The sequence below is a fragment of the Populus trichocarpa genome, chromosome 8 (genome assembly GCF_000002775.5).
Source record: "Populus trichocarpa isolate Nisqually-1 chromosome 8, P.trichocarpa_v4.1, whole genome shotgun sequence".
In the NCBI taxonomy this organism is placed as follows: Eukaryota; Viridiplantae; Streptophyta; class Magnoliopsida; order Malpighiales; family Salicaceae; genus Populus; species Populus trichocarpa.
This window is the reverse complement of record NC_037292.2, coordinates 11,795,199-11,810,463: the sequence shown is the minus strand read 5'-3', so window position 1 is coordinate 11,810,463 and position 15,265 is coordinate 11,795,199. Positions and strand designations below refer to the sequence as shown.

The 15,265-nt window shown below is 34.5% G+C and overlaps 3 protein-coding genes across 6 annotated transcripts; 2 read left to right on the top strand and 1 right to left on the bottom strand.

Moving 5' to 3' along the window:
- Nucleotides 1-617: 617 nt before the first annotated feature.
- LOC7494748 (uncharacterized) lies at nt 618-4,147 on the top strand. 2 transcript variants are annotated; one of them, XM_052455286.1, is made up of 2 exons: nt 618-1,576; nt 3,870-4,147. In XM_052455286.1, the coding sequence occupies exons 1-2, from the start codon at nt 1,335-1,337 to the stop codon at nt 3,871-3,873; spliced, it is 246 nt and encodes an 81-aa protein (XP_052311246.1). In that variant the 5' UTR covers nt 618-1,334; the 3' UTR covers nt 3,874-4,147. The 2 variants fall into 2 exon arrangements, with proteins under 2 accessions (XP_052311246.1, XP_052311245.1); XM_052455285.1 differs by having other exon boundaries at nt 635-1,576; nt 3,696-4,147.
- Nucleotides 4,148-5,121: 974 nt separating this feature from the next.
- Nucleotides 5,122-7,010, bottom strand: LOC7473473 (uncharacterized). Of its 2 annotated transcripts, none has more exons than XM_024607451.2 (3): nt 6,776-7,010; nt 6,596-6,684; nt 5,122-6,424 (listed from the first exon to the last, which is right to left on the bottom strand). In XM_024607451.2, the coding sequence occupies exons 1-3, from the start codon at nt 6,845-6,847 to the stop codon at nt 5,560-5,562; spliced, it is 1,026 nt and encodes a 341-aa protein (XP_024463219.1). In that variant the 5' UTR covers nt 6,848-7,010; the 3' UTR covers nt 5,122-5,559. The 2 variants fall into 2 exon arrangements, with proteins under 2 accessions (XP_024463219.1, XP_002311691.1); XM_002311655.4 differs by having other exon boundaries at nt 6,596-6,681; nt 6,776-7,009.
- Nucleotides 7,011-11,267: 4,257 nt separating this feature from the next.
- Nucleotides 11,268-15,258, top strand: LOC7494747 (heterogeneous nuclear ribonucleoprotein 1). Of its 2 annotated transcripts, XR_002983329.2 has the most exons (3): nt 11,268-11,708; nt 13,044-14,334; nt 14,840-15,258. XR_002983329.2 is itself a non-coding variant. In XM_024606965.2 (2 exons), the coding sequence occupies exons 1-2, from the start codon at nt 11,487-11,489 to the stop codon at nt 14,190-14,192; spliced, it is 1,371 nt and encodes a 456-aa protein (XP_024462733.2). In that variant the 5' UTR covers nt 11,268-11,486; the 3' UTR covers nt 14,193-14,558. The 2 variants fall into 2 exon arrangements, 1 of the variants encoding a protein (XP_024462733.2); XM_024606965.2 differs by lacking the exon at nt 14,840-15,258 and having other exon boundaries at nt 13,044-14,558.
- The last annotated feature ends 7 nt before the right edge of the window (nt 15,259-15,265 follow it).

Sequence of the window (15,265 nt, the reverse complement as noted above, 5' to 3'; positions counted from 1 at the left end):
TCTTAAAAAATATTAAATTGAAAAATATATTGCATTGCGATAAAAGACACACATTAAATCTAGAATCTAATTAAAGAAGACTTTAATTCATAATATACGAGATTATACAAGATAAGCATTCTGTATTAAATTTAGTTTAAAAAATAAAATTTATTGAAAATTATTGGATGAATCTTATTCATCATTAGGATAAATCAATAAATGTTTTACATATAATTAAATTTAATTGTATCATTTTATGATTGGTGCATTATTAATTATTTTAATAAAATGGTGGTATTAAATGTGATAAGATTTATATTATAAATATTATTAACTAAATTGATGGTTACTGATTTATATAAATTTTATTTATTAATCTGTAATTTTATAAAGATCATCAACTAAATTGTTTTATCTATTAATTTATCGAAGCCAAAACACAACAACACAATTGGAAACGGTCGTGAAGGGCAGAAGGCCACTAGTATCAGAATGATCATCAAAACCAAAGCACCCCCCACCGAAATTGTCTCCACTTCAGGCATCACCAAGACCCTTGACTAATCACAATATCCCACGTGGATAACTATATCATAACGAGATTTAACTAACGTACACCATCAACCACTTCATGGTCCGGTCGCCCATGTCAATCACTGACAGCCGTCGTATCTCCTCTCCTTTCCACTCTTCAAAAAATAATAACAGACCAATAGTAGTAATAATTAAGGGTAAAAAAAAACATAAAAGGGTCTTGAGGAGTCTTGTCTAATTTATATAGGAGAGCAAACAAGAATTACTATGTCTTGGGTTCCTCAAAAAAATCAATCTTGGGTTTTTTATTTTTTTTGATTAAAAATTTAAATTAAATGGTTTCATTTTCTCTCTTGTTTGATTTACTTCTTAGAACGATTAATCTTATTTTCTCTGTCTTATTGTTCGTTTCCTTTTTCACACGGCTAACTATCAATTAGCTTAACAAAGCTCTTTTCTTTTCAAAGCTCCAGTCTTTCTGTCGCTTTCTTGGGAAAGCAATGTTATGTCCTCCTCCTGCTCCTCTCCATGACTCCTCCTTTTTATCCCTTCTCTTTTAGATTTCTTGATAATATATATTTTCTTAACCCAATTCAGAGCTTGATCGTGTAAGAAATGAGCGTTGACCTTTTATCTTGATCAAAACAGCCTTAACCACGCAAAAAGTTTGTATTTTGGGGTTAGGGTTTGTTAATTCTTGATGTTTAGAAATCTGGGTTGGTGTTATTTATGTTAAATGTCATTTTGATTGTTAGAATTGGTTTTTGATAGCATTGTTTGTGCTTTTTTTGGGTTGTGGTGTAAATTCGTAATAGTCAATGGAAAAGGATGTTGGTAAGGATGCTAATGGATCAAAAAACGAGCCTTTGATGATGACTTTAGACTCTCCAGATGTTGAGGAGGATGTTGAAGAGAATGGAGAAGATTATAGTGAGTTCAAGGCTTTGTTGCCTCCTAGGAAAGGTGGGATGTCAAGAAGTCCAAACAAAGTCAGGAGAAAAGTTCAGTGGAATGATAATAACGGGAATAAGCTTGTGGAGATTTTAGAATTCGAACCCAGGTAATTTCATAATTTTTGGCTGAGTTTTGGCATTTTTTACTGTTCTAGCTTTGCTTTTGTTGTTATCTGATATTTGATTCACAAGTTGAGTTATGAGTTTTTCAATTTTGGAAACTAGTTGTGACTTAATCATCAAAAAGAAAAGTTGCTGGACTAGTGCATTTATGGGCGTATGATCTGGCAATGCTTGATCATCTATGAGCAGATAAGCTTCAGATTAATTGATAGATGCTGGGTGAAATTATCCTGGCGGTTTTTAAGTTATTTCCAAGCATTTTGATGACTTGTTTTGGATTTGAGTTTTTAGACTTTTCCTCAATTTGAGGAGAAGTGTATCTGTATGAAGTATGAACATTAGGCAAGTTCCACGCATACCATGCAAGTATTTCTGGAACGAACTCTATTTAAGGAACAGGCTGGAGTGAGTCAAGTTGTTGTGGTATGAGCAGAGCTTGACCCTCTCGAGTCTGTATTCCTTTTTTGATTCTTGGGCACTCCCATTTACCGAACATAACAAATTACTTTGTATTTAGTTTGGAAGCCTTATGACATAAGTTACCACTTATAAAGCCAATTTTTTTGTAATCTTTGAACAGCTACTCCTGTTGTGTTTTGCAATGGATATATCGCTTAAGTTCTTGCCTATCTCTTCTACATCTAGAATCAAAAGGACATGCCCGTTCAACATCATCTAACAATAACAATGGGACCTAATTATCTAGAACACTTGGAGCAAATGATATGCTATCAACTTTATTAGCAATGAGGAGGAATGAATATTATCATTATAATGTTGGAAACTTCAAACAAAAATGATTAAACCACTATGAAACCTAGATTTTTATTTAAGCCGCTTGTGCTTAATTTTTATCGATTGATCTGTTTGCCATCTGGTGTTTAACATCATTCAACCTTCAGGTTCATTTACTGTCATTTTAGTTTGATTGAACGTTAAGTGACCTCTGTTTCTCATGAAGGAAGTGGTTTGTGCTAAGAACGTTACTGTTATTTCGACTACAGTTATGATAAGATAAAGTAATTATCAAAAAAGGGAGAAATAAAGATTACACTGAAGTTTTAGCTATTGATAAGAGCAGTTGATTTTTTCCGTTGGCTTTCATTTATGTTGTGGATCTTGTTAGTAATCTAGTATCAGACTTTCCTTTCCCTCTGTCTAGTATCCTTGCAAGGTTCCATTAGGAAACAATTTTCTCATAAGATGACACATTATTCATTCTTCTTTTTTCTTTTCTTAGTACCATTAGCAAGTTTCTCTCCATTGCTTCCCACAAAAAGAAGGTGGCTAATAGTAGTTTTCTGGTGGGTTTTGATAAGACCCCTTTGTTTCAGCTGATTCAGTGCAGTTCGAGTGTGGATTTAGAAATCTACACTTTGGTCTTTGTCAACCACTCTGATTTGGTGGATGATTCAACCTGTCCCTAGCATCTCATTTAGTATTGTCAAGTATTATCTGGTGCAAGTCTTGCTGATTCATGTTACGATATCCTCTTCGGATGTTCCGGATGTTTAATTGATGTTCAAAAGGTAGCCATTATTGCAATATGCCTCCCTAAAATTGAGGATGAGACTTATAAGAAGGATCCGAGTAAAATGAAAGTCAAGATAAGAAAAGAATCTAAAAAAAAAAAAAAACTAAAGTCATTTATTCCTCTGGAACAAGAACCCGTTGCTTCTATCTGTAGGAAAACCCTGTTGTAATGGTAATGTCTCAATTGTTGCATCATTTGGAACTTCTCAAATCGACCTGCTCTGTACTGTGGTTTTGATATGGGTGGAAGGAACTGGTGTTATGATCAAAACATCTGTAGATAACACATATTTTAACCGTCCAATTATTTTAATGAACCGGTGAAACACTCAACTGATTAAATCTGCGTCAGTTCCAAGCATTAGGTGACTTTTTGAGCTCTTCAAATATACTTTGTTGCCTTTATGAATCACAATTAATTGAAAAAATTAAACACCAACGTGTGTCCACAATAAACTCTTTAGCCTGTGATGTTATTTATCTGAGCATTGACTATCTTCTGTTCATAGATCTAATGTTAGTTGACCATTATTGTATCCCTCAATCTCCAGTTTTCCTTTGTGGCTGCAGTGATGTTGGTGATTCTGATGAAGAGGATGGTAAAGATTATTGCTCATGTACAATAATGTAGATATCATCAGTACATCGATTTGTAGATTTCTGCTGGATAAGCTAGTAGGGTATTCACTCCAGCCACAGCATGATAATTGTGTGAAAGGATTGGTTTTCAACTTCTTGTTGTAGGTGAGGCACCTTGCCATCCTTGTCAACATTTTGGCGCTGCTTGCCGAAGGGAAATTTAAGGAGGGATTTTGGTGGTTTCTTTTGTGGTGAGTTCTCAAACAAGCAGCTTTGAATTGGTGGATCTTTTCCTGGGAAATAGAACAGACAGAAATAAAGATGATCTAGCTCACATGAGATGTCATAGGATATCAATTAAAACTGAACATTTTTGCTTTTTGACATATGATTGTGTATAAGAGATGAATAACACTCTGACGATTAAAGTTACATTTACTTCACTCTCGTGACCACTCCATTATTCCTAATCCTATCATGCCACCTATGTTTTTGCATACTGCTGCATGTTTACAGGATCAAGTTTCCTGTGATGAACCTAGTGATCATGCATGATGTATGTAATGTGTAGGGATGAGTGGCACTTGTGGTGCTCGATCTATTCCCTTTTAGGTTTCGAGTGTGTTCATGCATGATGTATGTAATGTGTAGGGATGAGTGGCACTTGTGGTGCTCGATCTATTCCCTTTTAGGTTTCGAGTGTGTTTTGCGTTGGGTCAGTTTTTGTAGTTATATTTTAAAAATATAAGTTTAAAAAAAACACTTTTAATTGTGATATTTTTTAAAAATATATTTTTAATTAAAATTGTTGTGAGATAAATTTTTGTATGCAAAATAAAAAAAAATAGATACATATGTTATTTTAATTTCTATTAAAATAAGGTTTGAAAAGCAATTGTTTGTGGGACTTGGTGCAAAAAACAGAAGTTATTTGGTTTTGAGATTTTTTTTTCTTTTTGTTGTTTAGAAAGAAAAACAAAAGCTATCACAAAATAACACACATGGGATGTTTTATAAATTCATGTTAAAAATAAAACAAATAATTATTTTAATATATATTTAATTAAAAAAACTTTTAAAAATATATGTACAACACGAACTAACAACAAGTTCGGCAGAACTCGTCAAGATTAATTCTTGATATAGAATTGTTTGCGCAAACCGAAACATTGGGATCTTGTAGATTAATATAGGATTATCCTCGACTTGAACAGTTCTTGAAAGACATGTTTGTCCATTTTGCCAGTATTGGAAGACATGTTTCATCGTAAGAACCATTACAGACCACCACTTTTTGTCTTCTACTACAAACAACACTGGAAAGTATTTGACATGTGCCTCCCTGACCTCTGTATGTCTATGGATTGACTTGGAAGGTAATCCTCCAGACTCTGATATACTTTAATGATTGTGAAAGTGAGAAACTGAGAATGGTGATATTTGAAATTGAGCTGTTCAGCTAGTACTGATTCTAAGACAAACAGTAAACTGAAAAAAAGAGGAAAATAAAATAATGATGTCGAGGAACAAGACAGTTAAAGCTCACCTTCTTTACACTCAAAACAACACCAAGAAGTGGATCAAAAATCAGAAACAGAGACACGATCACATCATCCCAAATTGTTCCAACACTTGCCCAGTATAGGCTACAGAAAATAACAAGAGCAACCCCCCTGCTGCGTTTCCATGGACAGATTCATCCCAACCTCATGAGAACAACCTCTTCTGCTTTCTCGCCTGAGGTAGATTTCCAGGAAATTGGTCTCTAGCTTGGATCCATGTGTTTTTCTTTTTTCTTTTTTTTCTTTTTTTTGAATTTATCACTACCTTGAAGAGTAAAAAAAATGGAATTTTCTTAGCAGGTCTCCGAGGTGGCAATGTCTGAAATGTGCGTATCTTCTTTATTTCTCCATGGATATGTACTGTCAAACAAGCTTTTCTTTGATGGATTGGTCTCAACATCATTGGATGCAGTTTTCTTCTGGTAAGAATCAGGAGGAACTACCCAGTTTGAGAGGCTAGCATCAACTGCAATTTCTTGCATGAGAGCTGTGGAGTGACTGATATTCGAGAGTGAACTAAGGGGTGGGTGTTGCTCAGATGCTACATTTTCTTTCCTCTGTTGCTTTGGTGGTTGTGTTCCCTTTGCCTTCACTGCTTTCCATTGACTGAGATTTTCCACTGGTTTCAGCACAGAATGAACATATTGGCGCGATCTCAATCCTCCCTCATTTGAATCACCGAGGGGCTTTAGATTTTCAGTTGTCCCCTCGTCTCCCAACTTTGTCGAAGAATTTCTTTTCTGTGAGCTCACAGATAAGGAGCTGAATTGTCCAAATAACTCCTTTTGATTTACTCTCAATTCATCTATATCGCAGCCATTGTTATCATCATCCTCATCTTCTTCGTCGAATTCTTCTTCTTCATCATCCAAATCACTTTCTTCACGTGGTATTTCATACTCTTCATCATAACTGTCAACGCAGTTTCTATATCTATAATTTGATGGATAAGATGCCATTTTGAACGCGGATGAATCCCCTTCAGATATAGAAGAAGATTGCCTTTCTTTTGCTGCAACTTTGTCAGTCTCTTCCTCATCACTTTCCCAGTAATCATTTCTGCACTCCTCTTTTGGAATTGGCTCATAAGTCTTGACATTCAAATTGAAGCTCACCTTCTTTCTAACCTTATAGTTCAATGACTCCTTAGGTCTTTTGCTGTCAAAAAAAAAAAAAAAAACACACACTCACCAAAGAAACCAATCTTGACCGAGCACAAAATAAATACAAAAAGAGAGACCCAAAGCACTGAAAAATACAACAGAAAATTAAATGATTGGAGAATATGGGAAAAATTGAGTTACAGGGACTGATGAATTAATGAGGGACCTGAGTTCAGCCTTAGAGGTTATGGAATTCCCTGCTGTGCCAAAATCTGTAGAAACAGAATCTAGAGGTTCATACCTACCAAGTTTCTGCTACATCAAAAATAAAAAGATGGTAATATGTTTTAATGTTAAAAAAAAAACGGTAATTAAAGAAAAGAAAATTGAAAAGAAGAAAGCATACTTGGTCTCTAGAAGCCGGTTTTCTACGCTTTCTCCTAGAAGACAAGCAGAAACAGCCAAGAAAGCATCCCATCAGTTTGAGAGAAACCTCAAAGGATTCGACGATGTTGTTAATGGTGAGATGGAAATTGGCTAAAAGTAAAGAGAGAGAAGGAGAAGGAGAAGGAGGCTGTCAAGTGGATTTGTAAACCATTTCGTGCTCCAACGGGTTTTGAAAATAGGAACGTTGGCCTTCAATGATTGTAGTTTAGAAGTGGTGGTGGTGGGTCGGGACTAGGTGGACCATGGGCGCGTGAACTGTATGGCTTTACCAATTTTTATTATTATTATTATTTAATTGATATATCCCGCTATATATACCTTAACTAATCTTTACAAACTTTAAAATTAATAATAAAATAAATTTCTAGTTAACCATTACAAAATTCAAACGATTATTAAAAAAAAAAACTTTTAATTCCTAACTATTACAGCTAGATGTATTACTATATAGTTTGGATGTTTGCATGGCTTTACCATTAACAATATTTAAGGAGAGCCTGAGGCAAGGAACAGATGAAAGCGATGAAACTACTTTTGTCTTCGCCTAGCGCGCGGTACAACCATCTTTCTTTCCTTTTTTTTTTCTTTCTTTTTTTTTTTATTTTGATTTCTTTTATTTTAAATTAATATTTTTATATTTTTATTTGCTAATATAAAAAATTAATTTTAAAAAATTAAAAAATTAATTTTAATATATTTTCAAGCAGAAAAATACCTTTTTATTTATTATTATTATTATTAATTAATTAAGTCTTTGTGTGATTAATTTAGTGATTTATGGTAAAACTCATTCATTAATCACTATAACTACTAAGATTATCAAGTCCCAAGAAAAAAAAAATTAGCTAGTAGAGTTGTTCATATTATTTTTCCAACTTTTACATCTTCAATCAATAGTTAAATTTATATATTAACCTTCAAGATTTAAACTTTTCAATCTTGTCCCGTTATTCCACTTTCTGCAATTCTTTACATGAAGTACCTATAGTAGCATTTATTAAACCCAATTTATTTTGATGGGTTGGCTTAGAAATTCATAAACTATAACCTAGATAAGAAATTTATAATTGAACCGTCTGTCAATTTAGTCAAACTCACATCAATTATCAAAGTGAAATATATAAATAAAAATTTATTTTGACTGAAAAATGAAAAAAAAATCTAACTTTTGAGTCAATTTGAAGACGTGTGGATTGATCCTATAAGGTAGTAATTTGTAGGAAAGACAATATAGATAGGATTTGATATATATATATATATAAATCTAAAATTATTATCTACGTACTTGACTCATAAACCAACGGGTATAGATTTTTAATTAAGTTTTAAGTATTCATAACCCAACAACTATATAAATTAGAAGCAAATTGGATTGCCGGTTCGCGTGACACCGCGAGTTCTGTCAAATTTTTTCTAATAAAAAAAAGTTTAGAAAATGGTTATATTTTCAAAGAAGTGAGAAAAATTTGATGATTAGGTTAAACATTAATTAATTTGATGATATAATTAAAAAAAAACAACAACAACAACATATAAATTAAAAAAAAATATTGTCTTGATGAAAGTTGAGTTAACAAGTGAAACTTGTGGTTTGACACATGAGATCGTGATGACCCATATAAAGATGGTATCAGCAAAAATCATAATAAAGGACTTGAAAAAAAAAAACTAAGTTAACCCAGTCCATTCTTTCAAACCCATGACTAAAAGAGTTAACAAAATCCCGATCAATAAAATACTGAGGGATAAAATAAAAAAATAAAGTTTCGATATAAAAGAATTAAAACAAAAATAAATAGTAATAAAAAAATATGGACCAGATTTAGCATGAAATAAAATGAATTAAAATATTGAGGGAAGTAATTGAAAAAATAATTTAATTAAGAGAATAATTAAAAAAATCAAAATCAAAAGAATAGTGACTAAATCTGAAAGACGAAAAAATCAAAGGGGGATTGAATTGGAAGAAAAATTCAATTGTATGGATAATCTAAAATAAAAAATATACATATATATAAACCAGATCTAAAAGACAAATAAATCAGAGGGCTGTTTCGAAAACATGTAGATGTTGGCTATGGAATTGAGGAGAAGAGAAGAAAAACAAAAGAAAAAAAAAGATCATCGGTGCAAAACCTAACATATTTTTGCCATATATGTCGTCCATGAATGGAGACGACGCAGTGAGAATTAAATGTTGTTGTGTAAGTTGGAGTTTGGCCGTTACACGGAGTTGTACTAAAATATTATTTAATCTAAATCGTTAGATTAAATAATATTTTATTTATATAAAAAATACTAAAATTCCCTTGTTTAAACTCTATAATTACAAAAGAAAAAAAAACAAAATGAAAAGACAAAAACATCTTTTAACCCAAGACAAAGACGATCCTGATTCAAAGCATTGTTAAACCCTAATAAATCAATAGTTAAACCAGTAGTATTCCTTTTAGTTTTGTTTTTAATAACAAGCTTGAACTGAGGCCTTAATCAACAATTTTACATCAAAACTAGAAAAAATTGTTGCTGCTTAGTTGCCGTCGGTGGGTCTGCTGTAGGCTACAGAAGAGAGTGAGACAAGTCATAGGAAACGAAGTGTCAATTGGAAGGACAAAGTGGTGATTGGTTATATATATATATATATATATATATATTCAAATTATTAATGTATTTTGGGTCGAGGTTTGAGTAGCTTGGAATGCATCGAATCAATTATTTTTTTAATATAAAAAAATTATTCAAGCATTAGATTTAGATAATGAAATTAAAATAAATTTATAAAAAATAAATTAAAATGATTACGAAGCCTCACTTTTAATTATCTAATATTAAAGGTTGAAATCAAGAAAAAAAATACATGAGATCAATATATAATCTAACATAAAAAAAAATTATGAATCATAATTCTTAAAACAACCTAATATTAAAGGATAAAATTGAAAAAAAATTTAAATTTTTGAATTGTAAAACTAGAAAAAAAAACACGAAATACTATTTCAATAAATAATATTTTGTTGGCATGGCTAAAATGATTTAGCCCTACCATTTAGTGTTTTGTTAATAATATTTAACCTAAAATTCTATATTTTGCTTTCAAGTTTTACCCAAATGTAATTAGATTAAAAATTATTTATCCATTCAAATCGAGTAAAAACTAGTATCACCGGGTTGAGATAAAATTTTCATTTTTAATGACTCAAAATAAACTTGACAACAATACCCCAAACATAACCATTTTCCCTCTATCACATTATTGTTGGGTGCTCACTCTTCTACTAGACATCTCAAAAACCTAATTTAAATTTTGAATTTCTCCTTATTCTGTCTAGACTTAGATAATTAGTTTCATAATAACATCTAAAAAGAATATGAATATCCTATTTTTCACCTTACATGTTCTTTCTTTGGCCTGGATTAACGTCTAAAAAACACCAAAATCATGTTTTCACTTTACATGATTCAGATTTTTTCTGCATGCTTTAATTATCATTTAAATTCTGGACTTGTTCTTACTTTGTTCAATTAAAAAATAGCCGCTAAAATCTATCATTTACCTGCTCAATTCTATAATTGAATTTGAAAAATATCAAAATCCTATTATTCCAAAATTAGACTCAAACTCACATTTTCTAAAGAAAATATAAAATTATAAAAGTAACTATATAATAGTTGGTCCAGTGGTAAGATCTTGAGATCAAGGGGTTTGCTCCCCTTGTGGTCTTAAGTTCGAGTCATGTGGTTGCTAATATGATGACCACTAAAGGTTTACATGATCGTTAACTTCAGAGTTCGTAGGGTTAGTCGAGGTGCGCGCAAAGTAGCCCGGACATCCACGTTAATAATAAAAATAATAATAAATAAAACTATAAAAGCCTTGAAACTCTTATTTTAATTTTAGAAGTTTCCCTTATTTGTAATTTTTTTTTTGTTGAACTTATAACTAAAATTCGAGAATTATAATTGAAACCATGAAAACCCTATATCAACACTAATTTTGTGAATTAATAGTACTTGTTACATGCATTCTTTCTTATAATTTATATTTGTCTTTATCCTGGGATTTGTTTTTTTTTTAAAGAAAATTACATCCATTATTTTCATAACCTATTTATTTATTTATTTTATTTATCTAATTTTATTTTATTTGGTCCTTATTCCGATGAGCTCAAATATTTTATTGCTAGAATTTATTAATTTGTATTTTCGAGACTCAATTGTATTTAAAAATTTAAAATTTACTCGTAAATATAGTTTTGTAGAGGTTCTCCTAATGGCCCGCAGCAACGAGTGGTAACATGATGTATTAAATTGCAAAAAACGACAAGGTTACACGTCCAAAACAAAAACAAACCACCACACCAAGTCACAACCGTCCATACGAATGAAAACAAATCTGGACCCTCCAAATCGCATAACCTCACATTATCATACTTCCCTCCCTCTCCCCAGCCCCCTCTCCCTATAACCATAAAACTTCTCCCTCAAAAAGTCGCCACCATAACCAAACCCTCAAAAAAAAAATAATTTCACCAAAAATGCTCAGAGCCCTCCAAAATTAAAAATCCGAAAAAACCCTAGTTCAGAGAGAGAGAGAGAGAGAGAGAGGGAGGGAGGGAGGGGGAGGGGCTCATCTATAGCTATATCTACATATCTAAATAATAGTGCAGGCAATGGATTCAGATCAGGGAAAGCTATTTATTGGAGGGATTTCATGGGAGACGTCAGAGGAGAAGCTCGGGGAATATTTTACGCAATACGGCGACGTTTTGCAGACTGTCGTTATGAAAGATAAGACCACTGGTAGGCCTAGAGGCTTTGGCTTTGTCGTTTTTGCAGACCCTTCCGTTCTCGATAGGGTTCTTCAAGATACGCACACTATTGATGGTAGAACGGTGAGTTAAAGCTTTTATTCTTTATTATTGTTTACTCTTTAAGGCTTTTTTTGTGCTTTTTCGGCAATGTTTTTTCTTTCTTCTCGGGTTTGATTTTATCTGGTTCTTGGTTGTATTGAGATATAGTTATTGCAATTTTGGAGTGTGATATTAGGGTTCTTAAGCTCCTGGTTTATGGTAACAATTTTATTGGGTACGGTGTTACTGGCCGTTGGTTTCAGATTGATTTTGAATTAATTTAGTTGTATCTGCGAATGGGTTTTTGATACACTGGCTGCTTTTGAGTTGCTCAATTGAGTCAATTAAAGGAAATAGAAAATAAAAAAAACAGCTGCGGAGATCATCTTATAACGATTCCGCCTCTAAGGTTGTATTCCGTGTGACAAGAAACAGAGAAACCGACTCCCGTGAATTGTTGAATTGGAAGCTATAGAAAGGCCCTTTTGGTTTTTGAACACACTGTGTCTTCTTTGAATCAGTTTCACTTATCGAATTTGCACTAGTTTTATGTGCCTTTTAATGCAGTAGAGCTTGATGTGTCTTATGATAAATTATAGAAATGTTAATCAACGACAATAAGCCTATTTCCATACATGATCCCATCTCTGGATTGGTGTTCTCGCATGATAATTTTTTTTCAGGCGAGTTAAACCTCCAGACTCCTCTGCAGTTCAGGCACTGGTAGTGAGTCCATGTGATATATTGCAGTGGTATTCCACGGGGTGGGTATGTGCCTTTTAATGCTGTTGAATAGGACATGCAAATCAAAATTGCACATATTTAGCTAATTCACTGAATAAATCAATATATTACTACAGCTTCTTGTTATTAGGTAGCTTTTCAGTGAGTACAGATTGTTTGAAGTGGTGTTATTTGTGCTTGTGGTTACTTGTTTCTAATTGCTCAACTATAGAGGTTTGTCAAAGAAGCTATTCATCTTTATTTAGTGGGGTTCAAATTTTATTTTTGTATTACACTGTACCAGGATTTGACAAGCTAGCGCACCAGGTATACTGATTTATGTGAACAGTTTTGTGTTGAGATTGTGACCTTATGTTGATGTCGAGATTGTGACACCAACCCAAGTATCCTTAAAGATTGGCTCTTTGACAAATCAATTTGTCTTATAACATGAGTTTATGCATATAGACTACACCTTTGTGAGAGTTGTTTATTTCTTTAGTGATTACTAGGCTTGTCATACATGAAGAATTTACTTATACAAGTTTTAGAGGACTGTAATCAGATAACATATCTTGGGAATTCTGCATGATGAACGAGTTTCCTGCTTTCAATTTGTATTCCTGCCTTCCAACCAGTTGCTTTGGTTATCAGGTTGAGGCAAAGAGGGCATTATCAAGAGAGGAGCAGCAAACGAATGCCAGGGCTGGAAACTTGAATCCTGCTAGAAACACCAGCAGTGGTGGAAATATTCGGACCAAAAAGATATTTGTTGGAGGATTGCCTCCTACTCTAACTGACGATGGGTTTCGCCAGTATTTTGAAGCCTTTGGCCTTGTAACTGATGTAGTAATAATGTACGACCAGAGCACCCAGCGACCTCGTGGATTTGGTTTTATTTCCTTTGATTCTGAAGATGCAGTTGACCGGGTGTTACAGAGAACATTCCACGATTTGAATGGTAAGCAAGTTGAAGTAAAACGAGCTCTTCCTAAAGAGGCCAATCCTGGTGGGGGTGGCCGCTCTATGGGTGGCAGTTACCAGAGCTACGGTGCATCTGGTGGCAACACAAACTCATATGATGGTCGAATGGATTCAAGTAGGTACATGCAGCCTCAAGGCACTGGAGGTGGTTTTCCTCCTTATGGGTCATCTGGCTATAATGCAGCTGGATATGGATATGGTCCTGCCAGTAATGGTGTTGGTTATGGTGGCTATAGCAGCTATACTGGAGCTGGTGCTGGTTATGGGGGACCTGCGGGTGCGGTCTATGGGAATCCTAATGTTCCAAATCCTGGCTATGCAAGCGGTCCTCCTGGGGCACCCAGAAGTTCATGGAACAGTCAAGGTTCATCTGGCTATGGTGCTATGGGTTATGGGAGTGCTGCTTCTTGGGGTGCTTCAAATGCTAGTGCTGGCAGTGGTCCTGGTTCAGCGTCTGCTGGTCAATCTCCTGGTGGGGCCACTGGGTATGGGAGTCAAGGTTATGGGTACGGTAGTTATGGTGGAAATGATGGATCTTATGTGAATCCAGTTGGGTATGGTGCTGTTGGAGGACGTTCTGGGGGCACTTCAAACAGTAATGCTGGTGGTCCTGGCGGGGCAGAACTACAGGGTAGCGGCGGCGGCTACATGGGGAGTGGATATGGTGATGCAAATGGAAATTCTGGGTATGGAAATGCATCATGGAGATCAGAGCAACCACAAACTTCTGGAAATTATGGGGGTCCTCAAGCAAATGGTCCTGGTGGTTATGGTGGCGGTTATGGTGGTTCTCAGGCCCGACAAGCCCAACAACAGTGATTGTGAACACCTTAGCTGCCTACCAGGTCTTCATCTCTGTTTGTGAGCAAGCATGTCCAGCTGTTCTCATGAGGTTCTCTGAAGATTTCTTGCTCCCAGCACCAGGGGAGTGGCTCAAATTGGATGATGCACTTTGGGAATGGTTGGGTTGCTTAAATCCCAGTAGTTTGCACTATCTGTTTTGCTAGTCTTTAATAATTAGTTCAAGGCGTGCTAGATGCCCTTCTTATTTAATGTTTGCTTATTGAGTGTAGTTCTTAATTCAGCGTGCTTACAATCATCTGCTAGCTGCTCTGCAACTTTTCGGCTCTCTATCCTAGTGTTTAATCTACTGCGCATATAATATCTGTGTGTTGTTTGGTTTCAGCTGTATTATTTTATTGTGTCTTTAATATTGGGCACCTTTTGATCTGTTTTTGACTGGGAACAAGATGCTAGAAGCGAATTCTAGAACTTGATATGCTTGCTTTAACTTGACAAGTAGGCTTACAGAGATTGAATTGAGAGTTTTTAACTGATAGCAGTGGAGCTATAAGCACTTCGTAAATGGATAGCTTCGTAAATGGATAGCGTTAGTCGTAGTGGTAGTTGACACTTTGAAGATGACATAATCATTTCCCCCCTGTATTTGCCCTTGTGTTGTACAGGAGGAGATGCTCGAGTTCTAAGGTGAGGTCAAAGGGTCCACTCATGGCTGAACCCGAGCTTCCTAGTGGGGGTTTGTTCAGCATGGAAGTGTGAAGAGGACTTGTCAGTTGGATTTGTGATTAACCCAAGAAAAGCTTTTCCGGCTAGCAATGCCAACACTGCCACATGTTTTTTTTGCAGATTCTTGGCATTTGAAGTCGTAAATTTCTCAATCATTCTGGTTTCTTGTGGACTGATGGATTTGTTAGACAGGGAGCTTGCGGTATGTTGACTTAATTAGTTAGCTGTGTTACATGGCAAGTTCCTATTACCTAATTGTTTAGGCCACATAGTTATGCGCTGGACTAGATAATGTGTCATTCCAATTGCTTAGAGCACCAGATAAGTTATCAATCGAAAACTTTAGTTGATCTTGGAATGTCGTT

Bases quoted from the DNA above. Each gene is read 5' to 3' on its own strand.
- LOC7494748 (XM_052455285.1), top strand. From the start codon at position 1,335: ATGGAAAAGGATGTTGGTAAGGATGCTAATGGATCAAAAAACGAGCCT. The intron at 1,577-3,695 runs GTAATTTCATAA...TTGTGGCTGCAG, and splicing joins ATTTTAGAATTCGAACCCAG to TGATGTTGGTGATTCTGATG.
- LOC7473473 (XM_024607451.2), bottom strand. From the start codon at position 6,847: ATGGGATGCTTTCTTGGCTGTTTCTGCTTGTCTTCTAGGAGAAAGCGT. The intron at 6,685-6,775 runs GTATGCTTTCTT...TTTTTGATGTAG, and splicing joins AACCGGCTTCTAGAGACCAA to CAGAAACTTGGTAGGTATGA. The intron at 6,425-6,595 runs GTCCCTCATTAA...TTTTTTTGACAG, and splicing joins ACCTCTAAGGCTGAACTCAG to CAAAAGACCTAAGGAGTCAT.
- LOC7494747 (XM_024606965.2), top strand. From the start codon at position 11,487: ATGGATTCAGATCAGGGAAAGCTATTTATTGGAGGGATTTCATGGGAG. The intron at 11,709-13,043 runs GTGAGTTAAAGC...TTTGGTTATCAG, and splicing joins ACACTATTGATGGTAGAACG to GTTGAGGCAAAGAGGGCATT.